Source organism: Sus scrofa, chromosome 14 (genome assembly GCF_054392235.1).
Source record: "Sus scrofa isolate SSC_HxYL_T2T_F1_AM1 chromosome 14, Sscrofa_HxYL_maternal_Yorkshire_Landrace_v2.0, whole genome shotgun sequence".
NCBI classification, from domain to species: Eukaryota; Metazoa; Chordata; class Mammalia; order Artiodactyla; family Suidae; genus Sus; species Sus scrofa.
Genome location: NC_139396.1, coordinates 65,339,187 through 65,357,072, shown reverse-complemented (window position 1 = coordinate 65,357,072; position 17,886 = coordinate 65,339,187). Strand labels below are relative to the sequence as shown.

Sequence of the window (17,886 nt, the reverse complement as noted above, 5' to 3'; positions counted from 1 at the left end):
AAGAAGGGACAAAACCAAGTGTCTGGGCTTTTTTTTTTTTTAATCAACTGGTTTGCACAAAATGGAGCAAGACACGGTCAGTAGTGAATTCAAATGAGCTGAATGAATTCATCAATCAAAAGATACACAGTGGCTAAATGGATTAAAAAAACAAGACCCATCTATACACTGCCAACAAGAGAATCAATCACTTCAGACGTAAGGACACACAGACTGAAATGAGGGATAATCTGTGCAAATGTAAACCAAAAGAAAGCAGTACTTCTATTAGACAAAATGTACTTTAAAACATACCAAAATTTATAGGATGTAGCAAAAGCAATTCTAAGAGGGATTTCATAATGATAAATGCCTCCTTCAAGAACAAGAAAAGTCTCAAACAATCTAATTTTATACCTGAGGAACTAGAAAAGGAAGAACAAAGTCAGTAGCAGGAAAGACAGAAAGATTAGAGCAGAAATGAAGGGAAAGAAGGACTAAAAACACAGTGGAGAAGATCGATAAAACAAAAAGCTAGTTCTCTGAAAAGATAAAATTGATAAACCTTTAGCTAGACTCACCAAGGGGGGAAAAAAAGCTGAAAAAAGTAAAATCTGAAATGTATGAAGAGACATTACAAATGATACTACAGAAATGCAAAGGATCATAAGAGACTACTACAAACAATTACATGCCAACAAATCGGAAAACTTAGATGAAATGGATAAATTTCTAGAAACATACAACCATCCAAGGCTGAATCATAAAGAGAAAATCTCAACAGGCTGGTTACTAGTAGGGAGGCTGAATCCTAAAGAGAAAATCTCAACAGGCTGGTTACTAGTAGGGAGGCTGAATTGGTAATCAATAACCTCCTAACAAACACAAGCCCAGGACCAGATTGCTTCACTGATGAACTCTACCAAATATTCAAAGAGGAATTCGTACTGATCCTTTTAAAACTATTCTAACAACAGAAGAGGGAGGGACATTTCCAAACTTATTCACAAGGCCAGCATTACTCTGTTACCAAAACGAGACAAGGATGCCCCAAGGGAACAAAATCGCAGGCCAATAACCCGACGAACACAGATGCAAACATGTACAACAAAATATTAGCAAACCAATTTCAACAATAAAATGATCATACACCATGATTAAGTGGTATTATTCTAGGAATGCATGGGTGGTTCAACATCTGCAAAATAGTCAATGTGATACACCACATTAACGAAGGATTAAAATCATATGATTAGGAGGTCCCATCCTGGCTCAGCTGTTAACGAACCCAACTAGCACCCATGACGACTTGGGTTAGATTCCTTGGCCTTGCTCAGTGGGTAAAGGATACGGCATTGCCTTGAGCTGTGGTGTAGGTCACAGATGCGGCTTGGATCTGGCATTGCTGCGGCTGTGGTATAGGCCAGCAGCTACATATCTGATTTGATCCCTAGCCTGAGAACCTCCATATGCTGCAGGTGTGGCCCTAAAAAGAGACAGACAGACACACAGACACACAGACACACAGACACAGACACACACACACATCATATGATTATTTCAATAGATGCAGAAAAAGCATTTGACAAAATTCAACTTTCACTTATGATTAAAAAAAAACCCAAAACACTCAAGAGAGCAGGTATAGAGGGAACCTAACTCAGCATAATAAAGGCCATATGCATATGGCTTATTCACTAGAAAGTAAACTTTTGTTATGAAGAATGCTCTTTTATGTATTTTAAATGGTTAGTTTTGCCTCTCTCTCCCAAAGGCACCAGGTGATTTTTCTTGGCTCTTCACCATAAGACCCTAGTGGGGTACCTGGAGGTAAAGCCCAGGAAAGTTTGGGGGTTCCTGGGGGACTTCAGCCCCCAGATGTCTCTCAGACTTGCACAGTAGCCTCCTCACTTGGCCTCCAGCAATTCATCAAAATGATCATTTACGTGTTCTCATCAGATTAAGGCTCTAGTGGTGTCTGCTCCAGAGGTATGGAACAGTGGGACAGACTTCCCAATCTACAGGAGAACACCAAGAGCTGTTCAGATTCTGTGAACTTTGATGCTCGTTCATGACAGCTTTGCTTCCTCTGAATCCTAAAAATGGCCTTGCCCTTCAGCAGAAACTGAAGTCTCAAAGCTGCATTGATTGCCCTTTATCTCCTTGTGTTTGTAGTCCTCATACTTATCATCAGAATGGTGGCAGGAGATGAGTAAGTTAAAGGAGCATATAATGTGTACAGTGAATCAGCAGAAATTATGTCTCTGACAAAGTGCATTTGGAACAGGAAATAAAAGAAGCAAAACTATTTAACATTACTAACGATTTCAGGCTGAAAAATCGGGAACATTTGCAGACACTGAAAAATATCACTTTAATTCAAGGTCCTCCTGGACCCCTAGATGAAAAAGGAGAGAGAGGTCCTACTGGAGAAGGTGGGCCATGAGGCATTCCAGGTCCAACAGGCCCTCCAGGTCCTAAAGGTGACCAGAGATCAATTGGCCTTCCAGACCAATGGGGAAGACTGGGCCCTTTTAAGATCAGGTGGGTTGGGCAGGACATCCTGTGCTATTCTCTCATTAAAAGACCTTTTACCTCTAGACAAGTCACCAGCACAACTGACTCCAAGATCCCTTTGTAGTTCCAACAGGTAGTAGTTCCTGTAGTTCCAAAGACCTTTTACCTCTAGACAAGTCACCAGCACAACTGACTCCAAGATCCCTTTGTAGTTCCTCCAAAGAGCCCATGGTTCCCTTGTGGTCCCAGCTTCCACACAGCTGCTTCTTCTGGTCCTTGGTGCTCTTGGGCTTCAGCTACCATGCTCATACCTCTCCCTACTCCAAAACCCCACCATCACCACCATCCCATCCCCTAGCATCCCTGGGCTGGAGCATCACCCATGTATTCACTGATGGGCTGCAACTACCTATCCTCAGAGGCAGCCCAAGAGCCCTCTGCCAGTCAATGAACTAGTGTCTTGCTGAACCTGATGTAACCCATTGGGTTCTAGGAGAAATCTCATGGATACTGACTGTGTGTGGAATCTTACATTGAAAACACTAGTCTCAACCAGAGACAGGATGTCATAAAAGAAAATCCATTTGTTCATGCACTCATTCATTCAGCATATGTTCATTATGTACCTTCCAAAGCTGGACTTAACAGCTAATGAGACAACTATTGTCTCTGGCCTTATAGAGCTAATTATCTCTGAAAGATACAGATATGTAAACAGGCAATTATACAATACAGCAGAGCTATATGGGGGAAGAACAGGGCTCTCTTTGGATGTTCAGGGGAGATCAAGATTTTAAAATTCCTTAGAATTTTAACATGTAAAATTGACTTTGATTTCCTTCTTGTTTCATTTTCCAAATTACAGCATATCTTTTTCAAGTTTTATAGTAAGGTAAAGTGGAGGTAGGAGAGTTCATTCAACACAATGAACCAAAAAACTCACAAAAAAATAAAAACTTGTTTCTTTAAACTACCTAGCATTTCAAGCTTTTTTTTTTTTTCTTTCTTCTTTTAAGGGCTGCATTTGTGGCATATGGAAATTCTCGGGCTAGGGGTCAAATCGGTGCTGCAGCTGCCGGTCTATGCCACAGCCACAGCAACGCCAGATCAGAGCCATATCTGTGACCTACACCGCAGTTCTGTGGCAATGCTGGATCTTTAATCTGCTAAGTGAGGCCAGGAATTTAATCTGCATCCTCATGGATACTAGTCAGGTTCTTAACCCACTGAACCACAATGGGAACTCACAAGCAATAATATTTGATGATAAAAAAAGAATGCTGAATTTTTTTCTAAAAAGCTCTTTGTGGAGTTCCCTTGTGGCCTAGCAGTTAATGGACCCAGCATTTTCTCTGCTGTGGTGTGGTTTTGATCCCTGCACCAGGAACTTCTACATACCATGGACATGGACAAAAGAGAGAGAAAAAAAAAAGCTTTTTGGGAATTCCTGTTGTAGCTTAGTGGTAACAAACCTGACTAGTATCCATGAGGACATGGGTTCAATTCCTGGTCTTGCTCAGTGGGTTAAGGATCCAGCGTTGCCGTGAGCTATAGTGTAGGTGACAGATGTGGCTTGGATGTGGCATGGCTGTGGCTGTGGTATAGGCCGGCAGCTACAGTTGTGATTCAACCCCTAGCCTGAGAATTTCCATATGCAGTAGGTGTGGCCCTAAAAAAAAAAAAAAAAAAAAAAAAGGAAAAGAAAAAAGCTCTTTGTATTTTATGTTTTTTGTCTTTTTTGGGGCCACTCCCATGGCATATGGAGGTTCCCAGGCTAGAGGTCAAATCAGAGCTGCAGCCACTGTCCCACGCCATAGCCACAGGAACACCAGATCTGAGCCATGTCTGCGACCTGCACCAGAGCCATGGCAATGCTGGATCCTTAACCACAAGAATGAGGCCAGGGATTGAACCTATGTCCCCACGGATACTAGTCAGATTCATTTCAGCTGAGCCACAATGGGAACTCCCTCTTCGTAGTTTAAATATCCAATATAGGTCCTGGAGTAAAAGGAATATTTCAATAGAGACGAAAATATTTTGTGTAACTGAAAAAAGGACAAAGAAGAAAAAGAAAAGGCAGACCAAAAAAAAAGGAAAAAAGTGGAATTCCATGTTATTTGTATATCTCTCTATTAGTTAAGAGATCACATTTTCACAACTCTCCTTTTCTTCAAGGATTAACACACAGTCCCAGGACTCTCAGCATTAATGTTCTAGCCAAATTCTAAATAGTGTGCCTGTATCTCACCACTTCTGTTCTTTCCTCTATGAAATGGGCATTGTAACCCCCTTCACAGGGCTGTTGTGAGGATCACGTAGGATACTGTGTATATGAAGATGCTCTATAAAATCATAAAGTGCTTTAAACACATAATTTTTTTTAAAATAAGGGCTACGTATGACAAGCTAATATTATACTTAAGGGTATAAAGCTGAAAACTCTTCCTCTAAGATCTGGAATAAGACAAAGATGCCCATTCTTGCCTTTTTTACTCAACAAGGTACAGGAAGTCCTAGCCAGAGTAATTAGGCAAAAAAAGAAATAAGAATCCAAATTAAAAAAGAAGTAAAACTGTCACTTTCTACAGGGAACATGTCACAGATAGGAAACTCCAAAGATTCTACCAAAAAAACTGTTACATCTAATAAACAAGTCCATAATGTTGCAAGAGACAAAAAATAAATACACGAAAATCTGCTGCATTTCTATACACTAATAATAACCTATCAGAGAAATTAAGAAAACAATCTCATTTACAATTGCATCAAAAAGAAAAAAATACCTAAGGATAAATTTAACCAAGGATGTGAAAAAAACCTGTATACTGAAAACTACAAGACATTAAGGAAAGAAACTGAAGACACAAATAAATGGAAAGATACTCCCTGCTCATGCACTGGCATTAATATTGTTAAAAATATCCATATCACCTTAAAGTACTGTACAGATTTAATGCAATCTCTATCAAAATTCCAATGGCATTTTTCACAGAAATAGGTCAAACAATACTACAATCTATATGGAGCCACAAAAGACCCTAACAAGCCAAAGTAATCTTGAGAAAGAAGAACAAAGCTGGAGGCATCAAGCTCTCTGATTTCAAATTTTATTACAAAGCTATCATAATTAAAACAGTGTGGTTTGGGCATAAAAACGGACACATATATCAATGGAACAGGCTAAAGACCCCAGAAATAAACCCATTCATGTGGTCAATTAATTTATAACAAAGGAACAAAAAATATACAAGGGAAAAAAACAGTCTCTTCAAGAACACTGGGGAAAATCAATGGCCACATGCAAAAAAAGAAAAAGGAAAAGAAACCAGGTCACTATTTTAGACCACACACACACAAAACTGAATTCGAGAGCAATCAACATGGTGGAGGAGTAGGATGCAGAGCTCACCTCCTCCCATAGACACATAAAAAAATACATCTACATGTAGAACGATTGGCACAGAACATCTACTGAATGCTGGCAGACCTAAGACTTCCCAAAAGGCAAGAAAACATCCATGTAATTAGGTAGAACAAAAGAAAAAAAGAAAAACAAAAAGAGGGAGAAAGGAATTAGGAGGGGACCTGTGCTACAGGGAGCAAGCTGTGAAGGAGGAAATGTTCCCATAACCTGGGAAGTTCCCACTGATGGGGAGAGCAACCTGGACAGAGAGGGAACTTCTGAGCCTTGGAGGAGAGTGCAGCAACCATTTTAAGGAAGGCAAAATGGAAAGCGACCCGCACAGTCAGTACTGCATCCCCAGAGCTTGTCTGCTGCTTCATTTGAGGTCTGGGTGCTGAAGCTCAGGCTTCAGACAACAGACCCAGGGAAAGGACAAGGGTTGGCTGCATGGAAACAGCCTGAAGAGGCTGGAGCGTGGGCAACTGAAAGTGTACTTAGAAGAAGCCCTGGCTCACCAGAGAGGCCAGGCACCATTGTTGCAGGGGCTCATGAAGAGAGGGGTGGGAATGCCATTGGAACTTCCTTCCCTGCACATGCTCTATGGCAACAGGACACCACCTACACATTTCCTGTGACAGGAAAGAGCCTCTGCCACCATTGCGGGCTCCACAGGTGGGTGTGGGCACCACCAATGGTACAAGACCCACAACCAATCACTGCCCCCACTGTCCTGGGAATGCATGGTTCATACAAACATCCAAACTAAAAGCAGCCTTCGTGCCAAAAATTTTTAACCCACATAAGTAAGCTACACAGGGACACTCCACATACAAATAGCCTTCCAAGACCATAGTAAACAATTCTTTCTCCTAAACTCACAGGGTAAAAGAAATATAAGTAAAATGAAGAAGCAGAGGAAACTCTCCCAGTTAAAAGACCAAGAGAATTCCCCTGAAGGAACAATGAAACAGACCTCTTCAGTCCAACAGACACTGAGTTCAAAAAGGTATTAATGAAAAGACTGAAGGATTAAAGAGAGGTTATCAACAGAAATGCAAATCACTGTAAAAAGGAACTAGAAAGTATAAGGAGGAACTATGAAAAATTAGAAGATTAATTTGCTGAGACAAAAGCTGAGCTAAAAGTACTGAACAGCAGAATGAATAATGCAGAAGAACAAATAAGGGATTTGGAAGACAGAATAATGGAAATCACTCAATAAGAAGAGCAGATAGACAGCCAAATGAAAAACAAAAATGAAAATAATTATAAGAGACTTATGGGATAATACAAAGTGTGTGAATATATGAACATGGATTCCAGAAGGAAAGAGAGAAAAGGGGACTGAAAATGTATCTGAAGAAATTACAGCTGAAAACTTCCCAAACTTAAAGAAGAACAGATATTCAGATAAAGGAAGTATAGAGGGTCCCAAACAATATGAACCCAAATAGACCTACACCAAGACACAGTAAAATAAAGATGGCAAAAAATTAAAGCTAATGAGAGAATTCTAAAGGCAGCAAGAGGGAGTTCTTGAGGTGCAGCTTGAGTTGCTACAGGGGTGCAGGATTCATATCCAGCCCAGGAATTTCCACGTGCTGCAGGTGCAGCCAAAATAAAAACAAAGGCAGCAAGAAAAAAACAAAGAGTTAATTACAAGGAAGCCCCATAAGGCTATCAGTTGATTTCTCTACAGAAACACTACAGGCCAGAATGGAGTGGCAAAATATATTCAAAGTCTCAAAAGGGAAAAATCTGCAACCTAGAATACTCTAGATTATCATTTAGAATAAAAGGAGAGAAAAAGAATCTCTCAGGCAAGCAAAAACTAAAAGAACACAGTAATATCAAACCTATCCTAAAAGAAATACTGAAAGGTCTTCTCTAAGTAGAAAAGAAGAAGATACGGAAAGAGGAAAACACATTTAGAAAGTAAATCACTTATATAAGCCAGTACACAGATTGAAAAGAAAAAAAAAAACCTATCTGTGAAAGTGATGATGAACACAAGCAAAAGGATAAACATAAAGATGAGAAAGAAGGCATCAAATTAATAAAACATGGGAGTACCCTTCATGGCTCAGCAGATAAGGAAACCGACTAGGCTCCATGAGGATGTGGGTTCGACCCCTGGCCTCACTCAGTGGGTTAAGGATCCAGCGTTAATGTGAGCTGTGGTGTAGGTTGTAGATGTGGCTCAGATCCCACATGGCTGTGGCTGTGGCTGACAGCTGTAGCTCCAATTCGATCCCTAGCCTGGGAACTTCCATATGCTGCAGGTGTGGCCCTGAAAATAAAAAATAAAAAAATATACGGGGGAGGAGAGTAAGAAAATGTAGATTCTGTTTTTTTTTTTTTTTTTTTAGAATGTGTTTGGGCTTATATGACTATCAGTTTAAAGCAAGCAGATACAGGAAAGCGTTAACATAATTGAAAAACAGAGTAACCAAGAAATCAAAAACATATAATAGATCTACAAAAACCAAAAAGGAGAACAAAAGGTTCACAAATAAAAGGAAACCATCAAATCATAAAAAGGAAAAAAAAAAAAAAAAAAGGAAAAAGAACAAAAAAGAAACATAGAATTAACTGGAAAACAAGGTTTAAAGTGGCAATAAATAGGAGTTCCCGTCATGGCGCAGTGGTTAACGAATCCGACTAGGAACCATGAGGTTGTGGGTTCGGTCCCTGCCCTTGCTCAGTGGGTTAATGATCCAGTGTTGCCGTGAGCTGTGGTGTAGGTTGCAGATGCAGCTCGGATCCTGCGTTGCTGTGGCTCTGGCGTAGGCCGGTGGCTACATCTCCGATTCAACCCCTAGCCTGGGAACCTCCATAGGCCGCGGGAGCGGCCCAAGAAATAGCAAAAAAAAAAAAAAAAAAAAAAGATAAAGTGGCAATAAATAAGAGTTACCATTGTGGCTCTGTGGGTTAAGGACCCCAACATTGTTTCTGTGAAGCAATCCCTGGCCTTGCTCAATGGGTTAATGATCCACCATTACTGCAAGCTGTGGCATAGGCTGCAGTTGAGGCCTGGATCTGATATTACTGTAGCTGTGGCTGTGGCCTCAGCTGCAGTTCCAATTCGACCCCCAGGCCGAGAACTTCCATGTGCCATGGGTGCAGCCATAATTTTAAAAAATGCAATAAATACATACTTATCAATAATTACCTCAAAAGTCAATGGACTAAATGCTTCAATCAAAAGACAAAGAGTGGCAGACTGGATAAAAAGAGCCTACAATATGCTGCCTACAAGAGACCCATCTTAGGGCAAAGGACATACATAGATTGAAGGTGAGAGGATGGAAAAAGCTATCTCACACAAACAGAAATGACAAGAAATCAGGGGTCACAATACTTGTATCAGACAAAATAGACAGTAAAACAAAGGCCATAAAGAAAGATAAAGGGCTCTATAATGATAAAAGGGTTAATACAAGAAGAGGACTTTATATTTGTTAACATATATGCACCCATACTAACAGACATAAAGGGAGAAACTGATGGGAATACAAAAATAGCAGGACACTTTAATACCCCATTCACATCAATTAACAGATTTCTAGGCAGAAAATCAATCAGGCAACAGAGATCCTAAATGGTACAATAGAACAGTAAGACTTAATTGAAATTTTCAGGACAAAACCAAAACAAAACAGAACACATATTCTTTTCAAGTGCATGTGGAACATTCTCTAGGACTGACCACATACTAGGGCACAAAACAAACCTCAACAAATTTAAGACTACAGAAATTATTTCAAGCATCTTCTGACTGCAAAGGCATGAAACTAGAAATCAACCACAGGAAAAGAAATGACAAATAAACAATTACATGGAGAATAAACAGCATGCTACAAAAAAACCAAAACAAAACAAAAATACATAGGTCATCGTGGAAATCAAAAAGGAAATTAAAAAAATATCTTAAGAGAAATGACAATGAAAACACGACCATACAAAATCTATGGGATGCAGCAAAAGCAGTTCTTAGATGGAAGTTCATAGTGATGCAGGTCTTCCTCAAAAAAAAAAAAAAAAAACAAGAAAAATCTCAAGTAAACAACCTACCACCTAAAAGAATGAGAAAAAGAACACACCTAAGGTCAGCTGAAGGAAGTAATTAATAAAGATCAGAGAGGAATTAAATAGAGATTAAAAAATAATAGATAAAATCAATAAAATTAAGACCTGGTTTGGTGAAAGGGTAAACAAAACTGACAAATCACTGGCGAGACTCATCAAGAAGAAAAGAGAGGAAAGCCAAATAAATGAAATGAGAAATGAAAAATGAGAAACATCAACCAATACCACCAAAATACAAAAAACCATAAGGGAATATTATGAACAATTATATGCCAACAAATTTGAAAACCTAAAAGAAACGGACAGCTTTCTAGAAAAATACAGCATACCAAAACTGAATCAAGAAATAGATAATTTGATTAGACAGATCACTAAACATGAAATACAATCTATTATTTAAAAAATTCCTACAAACAAAAGTCCAGGACCAGATGGCTTCACAGGTGAATTCTACCAAACATACCTAATGCAGAACTTACACTGATTCTTCTCAAATGCTTCCAAAAGACTGGAGAGGAAGGAACACTCCCAAAGATATTCTATGACACCATCATCACCCTGATACCACAACCAAAGATACCATCAAAAAAGAAAGGCTAATATCTTTGATAATTATTTTGTTGAGAATTTTTGCATTTATATGCAAATTATATATAAATGCAAAAATTCTCAACAAAACACTAGCAAACCAACACAAACAGATCATACACCACGACCAAATGGGATTCATCCCAAGTTCACAAGGAGAGTTCAACATACACAAATCAGTCAACATGATACATACACCACATTAACAAAAGACAAAAACCACATAACCATCTCAGTAGATGCAGAAAATGCATTTGACAAAATTCAACATCCATTCATGAAAAAACTTTTACCAAAGTGGGTATAGAGGGAACATATTTCAACATAATAAAAGCTATTTTTTTCCCTTTTTGGCCTCAACCACAGCATGTGGAAGTTCCCAGGCCAGGGATCAAACCTGAGCCACAGCAGTGACAACACTGGATCCTGAAACTGCTGTGCCACAAGGGAACTCCTCAACATAATAAAAGCTATTAACGACAAACCCAAAGTCAACATAATACTTAACAGTGAAAAGCTGAAAGCCCTCCTGCTAAAATATAGAACAAGAAGACAAGGATGCCCACTCTGACCACTTCTATTCAACATAGTATTGGAAGTCCTAGCCACACCAATGTCAAGAAAAAGAAATAAAAAGTATCTAAATTGAAAGGGAAGAGATAAAATTGTCATTATATGCAGATGTCATGATATTATATATAGAAAACCCTACAGATCCCACACAAAAACTACTACAACAGAAGAATTCAGCAAAGTAGCAGGATACAAGATTAACATACTGAAATTGGTTGCATTTCATCACACTAACAATGAAATAGCAGAAAAGGGATGTTAAAAAAAAATACCTCTTAAAATTGCACCCCTAAACATAAAATACTTAATAAACCTGACCAAGGTGGTGAAGGAATTATATGCTGAGAACTATAAAACATTAATAAAGGAATTTAAAGATGATTCAAAGAAATGGAAAGATATTTCATGTTCTTGGATTGGAAGAATTAATACTGCTAAAATGGCCATACTACCCAAAGTAGTCTACAGATTTAATGTGATCCCTATCAAATTACCCATGACAGTTTTCATAGAACTAGAACAAATAATCCTAAAATTTATATGGAATCGTAAAAGACCCAGAATTGCCAAAGCAATCTTGAAAAAAAAGAACAAAGCACAAGGTATAACCCATGGACTTCAGACAATACTCAAAGCTACAATAATCAAAATAGTGTGGTATTGGCACAAAAATAGAAATATGGATCTCTGCGACAGAACAGAGAGCCCAGAAACAAACTCACACACTTACAGTCAATTAATCTTCAACAAAGGAGGCAAAAATATAAAATGGGGACGGTCTCTTCAGCAAGTGGTGCGGGGAAAGTTGGACAGCTGTATGTAAATCAATGAAGTTAGAACATATCCTCTCACCATAGACAAAAATAAACTCAAAATAGCTTAAAGATTTAAACATAAGAGATGATACTATAAAACTCATAGGCCACACATTCTCTGACATAAACCACACAAATGTTTTCTTAGGTCAGACTCCCAAAGCAATAGAAACAAAACCAAAAATAAACAAATGGAACATAAACTTTCAAGCTTTTGCACATCAAAGGAAGCTATGAAAAAAAAAAAAAACAACCTACGGAATGGGAGAAAATATTTGCAAACCATGTGACTGACAAGAGCCTAGTTTCCAAAATATACAAACAGTTCATACAACTCAACAACAACAACAATAAAAACAAACCTAATCGAAAAAATGGGCAGAAGACTTAAATAGACATTCCTCCAAAGAAGACATATAGATGGCCACTAGGCACATGAAAAGGTGCTCAACATCGCTAATTATTAGAGAAATGCAAATCAAAACTACAATAAGGTACCACCTCACACCGGTCAGAATGACCACCGTTAAAGAGTCTATAGGGAATTCTCTTATGGAACAAGAGGTTAAGGATCCAGCATTGTCACCACAGTGGCTCGGGTCATGCTGTGGTGCAGGTTAGATCCCTGGCCTGGGAACTTCCACATGCCATGGACTAGGCCAAAAGAAGTTTTAAAAAAGGCCTATAAATAGCAAATGCTAGAGATGGTAAAGAAGACGGAACCCTCCTACACTGTTGGTAAGAATTTAAGTTGGTACAGCCATTATGGAGAACAGTATAGCATAGGTTCCTCAGAAAAATAAAGATGGAATTACAATATGATCCAGCAATCCTACTCTTGGGCATATATCAGGAAAAAGCTGTAATTCAAAAAGATACATGTAACTTATGTTCATAACAGAACTATTCACAACAGCCAAGACATGAAAGCAACCTAAATGTCCATTGACAGATAACTGGGTAAGAATGGTGTGGTACACATATACAATGGAATACTAATCAGCTATTAAAAAAAGAATGAAATAATGCTATCTGCAGCAACATGGATGCAACTCAAGATTATCACATTAAGTGAAGTAAGTCAGAGAAAGACAAATACCACATGATACCACTTATAAATGGAATCTAAAACACGGCACAGGGAGTTCCCGACATGGCTCAGCGGTAATGAACCCAACTAGTACCCATGAGAACATAGTTTTGATCCCTGGCCTCTCTCAGTGGGTTAAGGATCCAGCATTGCCATGAGCCTTGGTGTAGGTTTCAGATGCAGCTTGGATCCTGCATTGCTATGGCAGTGATGTAGGCCAGGAGCTGCAGCTCCAATTCAACCCCTAGCCTGGGAACTTCCATATGCCACAGGTGCAGCCCTAAAAATAAATACAATAAATAAATAAAGTCAAAATATGGCACAGATGCACCTATCTATGAAACAGAAACTGACTTCCAGACATAAAGAACAGACTTGTGGTTTCCAAGGGGGAGGTGAGGTGGGGTAAGGATGGATTGGGAGTTTGCGGTTAGTGGAGGCAAACTATTATATACAGAATGGATAAAACAACAAGATGCTACTGTATAGCAGAGGGAGCTATAGTCAATATCCTGGGATAAACCACAACAGAAAAGATTATAAAAAAGAATGTATATATATATAAAACTGAGTCAGTTTGCTGTACAGCAGAGGTTAACACAACACTGTAAACAGACTACACTTCAATAAAAAAATAAATTAAAAAACTTAACTCAAAAGGGATTTAAGACTTAAATATAAGACCTGAAACCGGAGTTCCTGTTGTGGCACAGTGGTTAACGAATCCGACTAGGAACCATGAGGTTGCGGGTTCGATCCCTGGCCTTGCCCAGTGGGTTGGGGACCCGCATTGCCGTGAGCTGTGGTGTAGGTTGCAGATGCGGCTCGGATCCCGAGTTACTGTGGCTCTGGCATAGGTTGGTGGCTATAGCTCCGATTCGACCCCTAGCCTGGGAACCTCCATATGCCGCAGAAGCGGCCCTAGAAAAGGCAAAAAGACAAAAAAAAAAAAAAAACAAAACCTGAAACCATAAAACTCTTAGAAGAAAACTCAGTCAGTAAACTCCTTGACATAGGTATTGGTGATGATTTTTTTTTTTTTTTTCTTTTTGGCTGAGCCCACAACATGTGGAAGTTTCTGGGATAGGGATTGAACCCATGCCCTAGGAGTGAGCCAAGCCTCTGCAGTAACAACACCAGATCCTTTACCTGCTGTGGCACAAAAGAACCCCTGGAGACGATTGTTTTAATCTGACACCAAAGGTAAAAATAAACTGGTGGGAGTTCCCGTCGTGGCGCAGTGGTTAACGAATCCGACTAGGAACCATGAGGTTGCGGGTTCGGTCCCTGCCCTTGCTCAGTGGGTTAACGATCTGGCGTTGCCGTGAGCTGTGGTGTAGGTTGCAGACGCGGCTCGGATCCCGCGTTGCTGTGGCTCTGGCGTAGGCCGGTGGCTACAGCTCCGATTCAACCCCTAGCCTGGGAACCTCCATATGCCGCAGGAGCGGCCCAAGAAATAGCAACAACAACAACAACAACAACAAAAGACAAAAAGGCAAAAAAATTAAAAAAAATAAAAATAAAAAAATAAACTGGTGGAACCACATCAAACTAAAAAGCTTCTGCATGGCAAATGTAATCACTGACAAAATGAAAAGGCAACCTACTGAATGGGAGAAAGTATCTGCAAAGCATGTATCTGACAAGGGGTTAATATCCACAACATAAAGAACTCACACATTTCAACAGCAAAAAATCCCAAACCCAATTAAAATATGGGCAGAAGATCTGAATACACATTTTTCCAAAGAAATACAGATGGCCAACGGGTACATGAAAGATGCTCAACATCACTAATTACTAGGGAAATGCAAATCAAAACCATCAAGAGATATCACCTTATACCTGTTAGAATGACTGTATCAAAAAGACAAGATATCAACAAGAAGCTACTGCATACCACAGGGAACTATACTCAGTATTTTGTAATATATATAAAGGAAAATAATCTGAAAAAAATGTATAACTGAATCACTTTGATGTATACCTGATACTAACACAACATTGTAAATCAAGAATACTTCAATAAAAAAATTTTTTAAGGTTAAAAAAATACAAGAAATAACAAGTGTTGATGAGGATGTGGAGAAAAGGGAACTGTGGTGTACTGTTGATGGAGATGTCAACCGGTGCAGTTGCTGTGGAAAACAGTTTGGAGGTGCCTTAAAGAGTTAAAAAACAGAACTACCATATGATCCAGCAATTCCACTTCTGGGTATATATCCAAAGAAAATGAAAGCACCAGCTTAAAAATATATCTGCAGCCTCATTTTCACTACAGAACTATTTACAATAGCCAAGATGTGAAAACAAACTACGTGTTCATCCATGAATGAATGGATAAAGAAATTGTGAGACACACATATACATGAATGATGGAATATTATTCAGCCATATAAAAGAATGAAATCCTGCCATTTGTGACAACATGGGTGGATCCGGAGGGCATTCTTTTAAGTGAAATCAGTTAGAGAAAGGCAAATACTGTACCTAATATGAGGAATCTAAATAGCGAACACACACCAACTCACAAAGAACAGACTGGTGGTTGCTAGGGGTGGGGAGTGTGGGGTGGAACAGGTGAAGGGGGTCAAAAGGTAAAAACATCTAGTTATAAAATAAGTAAGTCATGGGGATGTAATTTACAGCATGGCAACTAAAAAATACTGCATTGTGGAGTTCCCTGGTGGCTCAGTGGGTTAAGGATCTGGCATTGTCACTGCTGTGAAATGGGTTTGATCCCTAGCTGTGGAACTTCCGAATACCACGGGTATGGCCAAAACAAAACAAAACAAAGCAAAACCAACCCAAAACTATACTGCATATTTGAAAGTTGCTAAGTGAAATCTTAAGCTATTATCACAAGAAAAAAAAAATCTGTAAAAAACCAAATCAACTGGACTTGAACTGACAAGCCAGTGTCCAGGGGGCTCAGAGAGGAGACAGAACTGAAGCCGCTGCCTCATGTTCCACAGAGACCGTAAAGGGGGGCTGTAATGTGCAGAGAGTGCTTTGTAACCTGGTGAGTGAGTGCACAGGAAAACGGCCTGTAAAGTACCGCACTCTACTCAGGGAGTGGGGACTGCACCACACCTGAGGTACATGGAGAAGTAGGGAAATCCTGGGGGATACTGAAGCAGCTGAGGAGGAATAACAACATCAGGGTACATGGAATGTGCCTTAAGAGATCTCCCAGCTCCTAAGCACACTCATTCTCATTGGCATCTCCTGGTATCCTAGAAGAAGGTGCTGCTGCTTTTTTCTCAGGCTTAGTCACCCCTGGCTCTCTGCCCTATCTAGGGGAGTGGGGGTGGGGACACACATAAAATTAGTCTAGATTTTTCTCAGTTGTGATGGTCCTTCAGCTGTCGATATGAAAAGGCATTAACAAATTCTGTTATTTATCGAGTCCTTAAAGGACTGCAAATAAAGACAATAATGCTGAATAACTAAAGTAGTTAAAATTTACTGAGTGCTTCCTTGGTGTCAAGCACTGTTCTAAGTGTGCTATTGATGGGATTTGGGGCAGGCTGTCCCCAAATATGCACTCTGGCATGTTGATTATTTGGAATTATAGTTACTTGAGAAGTAAAATATCCAGTGCAAGAAACAGGTGACTATCCTTTGCTCCCCTGAAAGCTGGAAATAAATCTCCCATATGAAAATATCCTTCATATGATAATTCAAGTATACAAAAAATTCCCTTGGTTCATTAATTTGCTACCCCAAGACGAAGCTCCTTTATTTTGTCACAGACAATTGTTCCTTTGTCTAAAAAGTATAAAAGCCACCTGCTTAGGCCACTTTTGAAGTGTAATATTATTATGGGATTCCTGTACATTCCTAATTAGTTTTTCCCTCCTGTTAATCTGTTTTGGGTCAGTCTGATTATTAGGCCAGCCAAAAGAACCTAGGAGGGTAGAAGAAAAATTTTTCCTCCCCAATACTACCTAAGGTGCACAGCAAGAAATGGAGCGGTGGAAGAGTGGGATAAACCAGAATAAGGCAGAGCTTTAAAGCACAAACTTTGGAGTTACCAAAGACATGGGTTTGAAATCTGGTTATCTATGAGTCTTTGAGACTGGGCTCCCCACCAGGATCCTCCCATCGCTGAGCTGCTCATATAAAGTGTCCAGAGGACTTACTTAAGCCAGTGCCAGGCACACAGTAGCTCCTCAATTAACGAATGATCATTATCAAGAAGATGAAAATCAGGTGTTCAGGTTGCCTGACCCTGAACCACTAATAACCAATATTGGCACAATATTAATACCAAACGCTGGCACTGCTTTTACCACGCGCCAGATACTGTTGGGAATGATTCACTAGTTTACTGAATCCTCAAAACAAGCCTATATAGGTACTATTTTCTTGCCCATCTCACAGGTGAGAAAACTGAGGCACAAAGCTTGCATACCTTGCCCGAAGGCACGCAGCTGCAATTGCACTAAGAGGAATGACAAACTATTGAGCGCTTACTATGTATGCTTCAGTCTGTAAAGAACTCCACCTCCGTTAAATCCTACCACAATCCTCAGACTGGGACTTGGGGAGGGCTCCAAAGGCGTGAAGGTTCGGACCCAGGACCGAGCTCGTACTCACCCGGCCTCCCGGATGCGACGAAGCACGACTCCGCTGTCCACCTCTGGATCCGCTCTTAGGCTTCGGGCTACAGCCGCCGCTACTCTCCGCCGCGGACGCCGAGTTGCGGAGCGCCTTCTCCGGGGAGATGCCTCCTGCCAGGATTCCAGAGCCGCCGCCGCCGCCGCCATTGGCTCTGACTCCAGCGGCGCGCTTGGCCCTACGTCATCAGCGCGCGCCAGCTCCGC

The 17,886-nt window shown here is 40.0% G+C and overlaps 1 protein-coding gene across 8 annotated transcripts in view; it reads right to left on the bottom strand.

Annotated features, from left to right (window-relative positions):
* The window catches only part of SRRD (SRR1 domain containing), a 31,308-nt gene extending 13,443 nt beyond the window's left edge, over nucleotides 1-17,865 (bottom strand). For all 8 annotated transcript variants that reach the window (XR_014826457.1, XR_014826459.1, XR_014826456.1 and 5 more), the window contains exon 1: nucleotides 17,660-17,865. Coding sequence is in view for 3 of the 8 variants with exons in the window: in XM_084994648.1 (XP_084850774.1) it covers nucleotides 17,660-17,829 (170 nt within the window). In the remaining 5 variants the exon portion in view is untranslated. The remainder of the gene's footprint in view (nucleotides 1-17,659) is intronic.
* Nucleotides 17,866-17,886: the final 21 nt, after the last annotated feature.